Below are 5245 nucleotides of genomic sequence, written 5' to 3'. Positions count from 1 at the left end.
TTAATGATATGTTATAGTGTTTGAAGATCATATAAACTAATAAATGAAATGAACAAAAAAAAGGAGAATAAATAATTTTTCTTCTAGAGAGAGAGAGAGAGTAGAATATCCCTGTCAATCACCAACTATTTTGGAAAAGTCAACCATAATAATAATATTAATATTAATAATAATAAACATAACAATAATGTCAAAGATAGAAACTTCGCCATTTTTCTTCAGCCTTTTTAGCCGAAAATTAAGCAGAAACATCCTCCTAATGACCAACATTCAAACCCCTTAACACGAGGAGCAATCCTCATCAGTAAATTCTTCTCCTCCTCCAATTCAATATTCAGGAAAAGAAACCATTGAATTTCACCATACTCTTTCTCCTACCTTTTTCCTTTCCAGAATACTAATAAAATCTTCATTAATAGAACTCCACATTCCCTTCTCCCATTGCTACAATATGATCCTCAGATCAAAATTCTTATTTCCATGGCTCCTCCTCGGCGCATTCATTTACTTCATCTTTTCTCGAAGCTCTTTTTCTCTCCCACCCAGACAAGAAGATATCAAACAAAGATTCATTGGTATAATTATACAGAAAAGCAAAGAATGATTGATTCGTAGATGAATTTTTTATCTGAAGGTAGTTTTGATTTGGTTCTGATCAGGTGGCTGGAAGCCAGGGTGTGATCTTTCCAATGGCACCTGGGTGAGAGATAATGGAAGCAGCCATGGATACACTAACCAGACATGTAAGTCATTACCTGAGTCTAAGAACTGTGGCAAGTATGGGAAGAATGGGGATTATGTGAGGTGGAGGTGGCAGCCGGCACGGTGCGAGTTGCCGAGGTTCAATGCTAAAGAATTCCTTGAAATTTCTAGGGGGAAAAGAATGGCCTTCGTCGGTGATTCGGTTGCCCGGAATCAGGCGGATTCGCTCGTCTGCTTGCTTTCTGAGGTTAGCCTAGCCTTCCCATATCAAATCTAATGAACAAAGAGAAATCAATTTAGTTTTGATCAATGATAACAACATCATGAAATTATTCTGTTCTTCACTTCTGACATGTAGGAAACTTGCTTTATTACTAGTCTCCAATGTTGGTTCATTGGAAAACTCTAATAAGATGATATTTGAATTCTTGAAACAAATCACAAATTAATAAGCATATGATAGGAAGCCCAACTGCATCATCAATCTTATATTTATGGATCATTACATTATATTGTGATGAGCTACGATGTTCTGGAAGTGCTTAGGCTAAACTTTTGAACTGAATTTAGTTACTTTTTTTACATTGTTTTAGAACTTCATATTTTTTAATAGACAATTTCATATAATCTCCCTAAAGGAGATGTCGGAAGGAATAGGCAAGACACGAGGTCAAATTATTTCATACAATCTTGATACTAAGTACAAATTTTGCCTATTGCATAGAATTTTCATGAGAAAAAAAATAGATATTCAAGGAAGATAATTTTAAGGTTCAGCAAGCAAGAGCTGAAAAAATAATGAATAGACCTGAAAGTTTTTCGGCTGGTTTAGCAAGTTATGGAAGGTGCTACCAAAGCACAGATCAAAAATAAATTGTAAGGGACGTTTGGTCTTGTGAAGAACAATAAACTGCATACACATTACATTAAAAACGAGGATGGATAATCTTTAAGATGTCCCCTAAGGAATGAAGATTTCAGTCATCTTCATGCAATCAAACAATCAAATTTCTCCAGATGGATAACAATTAGGCTAACAACAAACTAAAAAAATATACAAAGCATGAGTTGCAGTAATATTAAGAGTTCATAACGGCTTGCTACCGGGATAAAGGCCAACGATATACAAAAATGTCAGGACACAGAAATAAGATGAGCAAAATTTTGAAGTACAAGTTGGGGTTGTGTGTCTAGTAGCTGTTAAGTATCAGGAACTCGTGCAAAGACAGCCAAAACTTAAGTGCGTTATAGAATGCGGCATTTGATAATAATGATCAAGTAGATACGTGCAAACAAGTTAGCGTTTTCAAATTTAGCATTTCATTGACAAACTCTGGATTCAGTTGACTGGGTGGATTCAATAAGGATAATTATACAACAGAAAAGGAGACTGAAAACTGATAGGTTTATGATAGAATATTGACCATTGAACAGTTGACCTTTTTTGCATCATAGAATAAAAAAACTACAAGCTTGTACTTAAAGTTCACTGATATTCTTTTCCGGACAGCCAACTTCCCAGATTATAACTAAACTCAACATATTCAGGAAAAGCAAGTTATTTGACAGGTCTTTGTGGGCTCCACAAATTCACGCCCCGACCTCTCCTTGTTTGGGAGAGTTTTAACGAATTAAGTTCAGAGCAAACTTTTAGAAGGGAGATTGGGTTTGAAATAAGACACTACCCAGAAATTTTGTCCTCATTATGTGAGGATTTATGATATGAGTTCTGGTTTCATATAAGCGCAAGCCCCTTTAATTAATTACCCCTCCCGATCACGAGAGAGAACTTTCGATTAAGGCTAGTCAGCGAAACAAATACATAAAAATACATAGTATTTGGTGTATAGTAGTAGCAGGTTTGGTATTGTTGAAAATTTAATATTTAAAAATGAAAATTTCACCATCTTGCACTTAAAGCGGATGGTGGGGTGAATGATGATGAGCCCGATCAAGATCTCATGATTCCTTCGTCTCGAGTCATCATGGTCCCTAGTCTACTTAGTCAGAGGAGGTAGTCGACCCAACATGGCAGAAGAATCCTTGTCTACAGCCATGGGTTGTTTCGTCCAAGAGTACCTTATAGACCTGGGGTGAATATTTATCTAAGGGGACAAATTTGAATCAACCTTAGCTAACAAAGGGTTTTGTGCCCTATCAATTATATCATATTGATTTGTATCTCAAGGATTTGAAGTCATTGGGGAACATACGGGCTACAACCGTAACCATTATACAATAGAGTCGTTGGACCAAGCCATAAGGTGAGAGGGTCGCGGTCGTAATCGTTAACTACGCGGAGCCATCCAGTTAAGCCACAGGTTCTTTGCATAGGCGTCCGGCCAAACCGCTGATCAGAGGACCAATGTCACGTCCTTACTGACAAGAGATTGTTTGAGAACAAATCTCAGTGATATTATCGACCAGACATTAGCTTTTCGCGAGCCGAAGTAATTTTCAAATTTTGTCCACCTCAGCAAATTATTGCGAAGGGTGGATTTATTTTGCTTTAAGCATTCGATGACTGAATTTCGATTTTTAAATATTATAGGTTATGATATCTTTTGGAGTTTTGAATTTTGTAGGCATTTGGGTAGCATTTTAAGTCTCTATGATCCTCTCCAGTTGAGATTTTCTGCCAACACGACCATCCTTGGGGTGTTTATGGGCAACTTTTATTTTAGCCATACATTTCGCCTCAGAATGTGCGCCAATTTCCTCGAGTGACTTTCGTTGGACAGAATCACAGTCCATCTCAAGCGTTGTCGACGTTTCGAACGCAATGGAGTCTGTTTTGCTATCGGATGTTGTTTGGGCAACATCGCACGCTGATGTCCTCGATTTGCACGTGTTGTCTTGAAATGCCCGTCAATTTCACTGCACGGTTTTAATTGGATAATTTGATAGTCATTTTTGGTATTGAAGACGTTCCGGACATAACGGCGAAATCTGTTTTGCGATCGGATGTTGTTTGGGTGACGTCGCGCGTCAATTTCGGGTGTTGGTCATCCCTTTGGACCGGTCTCATCCAATTTGATTCCAAGGGGTTCTCTCTTATACGAATTCGACGTCCTGATTGCAACGGCACAGTCTGTTTGGCAATCGGAGGTCGTTTGACCTTTCAAGTGACGCGTCGTGTTGACGTGCGCGTTGCTTAAATAGCTGATTTTGCCCTTTTTTGCATTTTTTGATGTGTAGGGGTCAACAATCTTTTATGTAGCTGGTAATAAAGTTTTATTTCAATGAATATTCTGATAAGCTACCTTGCATTAAAGTTCAAGATAGTTTGATCCTAACCAAAACAATGAATGCTTCCATATTCACAGAAATAGCCTCTTTACAATTCAAAAATAAGGCTGCATACATGAAACCCCTCATGCAATTGGTATTTATTTTCCTGGAAGAACTAAGCAAAGAAAGCGCCATTTCACTTCCTGTTACAAACCAGACAACTATTTCCCATTTAACAGTGTTCATTCAAAGCAATTGCAGATGGAGATTCCAAAAGCATTCCACAAAGATCCTGAAGATAAATTTCCAATTTGGCATTTTGAATCCCACAATTTCACTCTTATGGTAATCTGGACCAAATTCCTAGTACAAGGAACCGAGAGATTGATAAATGGATCTAACTCTGGTGTCTATGATCTGCATCTGGACAAGATTGACCAAGAATGGACCAAGAAACTTCCATTTATTAACCATGTAGTCATTTCTAGCGGTCACTGGTTCTTCGGGAAAATCTACTTATATGAAGGTGGACAACTGATTGGATGCATCTACTGTTCTGAGAAAATTGTTAGGAACAATGACCCGGCTTTTGGCTTGCGGAAGGCCTTCAGAAAAGCACTGCAATTCCTAAACAAAGCTGAAGTGTTTGATCAAGATAACTTAATATTTTTGAGGACATTCTCACCAGCACATTTTGAAAACGGGACTTGGAATGGTGGTGGCTACTGCAACAGGACCAGACCCTTTGATGAAGGTGAAATAAACTTGGCCGGAACTTACTGGGAAATTCGAAATGCACAAGTAGAAGAAATAAATAAAATCAAAATAGCTTCTTCTAGCAATGCGAAGAGACGATTTGAGCTTTTGGACGTCACTAAGGCTATGATGATGAGACCTGATGCTCACCCAGATACAAACTGGAACAATCAATGGATGAGAGGTTACAGTGACTGCGTGCATTGGTGCATGCCTGGGGCTGTTGACATGTGGAATGATATGCTGCTGACACTACTCAAGAAATACTTGCTGGAGATAGGTAGTAGAAAAGCTCAATGATCCTATAACTGATAGTGTATATCAAATTTATATTTCATTTATTGTGATAAAAATAAACAACAGCATACTATGAAATTCTCTTCCTACAACAAGATAATAGCATGAACCAGATAAAAGATGTGACCATCAATGTCCTACCATTGTCTTTTAGAAGTTGTGGAGATGAAGTCATTCTTATATAGAAAGTTTGCTCATACAAAGACCATAAGTTAATTCACGCAAAGGATTTCCTCAGAAGCAGAGGCTTCTTCCTAGG

General features: G+C 37.9%; 1 protein-coding gene across 1 annotated transcript; it reads left to right on the top strand.

The window, feature by feature from the left end:
- Nucleotides 1-655: 655 nt before the first annotated feature.
- LOC110108267 (protein ALTERED XYLOGLUCAN 4-like) lies at nucleotides 656-4995 on the top strand (the record flags this gene model as incomplete). Its single annotated transcript, XM_028695843.1, has 4 exons — nucleotides 656-974; nucleotides 3628-3791; nucleotides 3901-3925; nucleotides 4058-4995. Coding segments are annotated over 4 exons (1440 nt in total), but the record flags the coding sequence as incomplete, so codon positions are not given.
- Nucleotides 4996-5245: the final 250 nt, after the last annotated feature.

This window comes from Dendrobium catenatum, unplaced genomic scaffold, assembly GCF_001605985.2.
Source record: "Dendrobium catenatum unplaced genomic scaffold, ASM160598v2 fragScaff_scaffold_695, whole genome shotgun sequence".
Classification (NCBI taxonomy): domain Eukaryota; kingdom Viridiplantae; phylum Streptophyta; class Magnoliopsida; order Asparagales; family Orchidaceae; genus Dendrobium; species Dendrobium catenatum.
Note: the sequence above shows the minus strand (reverse complement) of the source record. Positions and strands in the feature narration are given on the sequence as shown.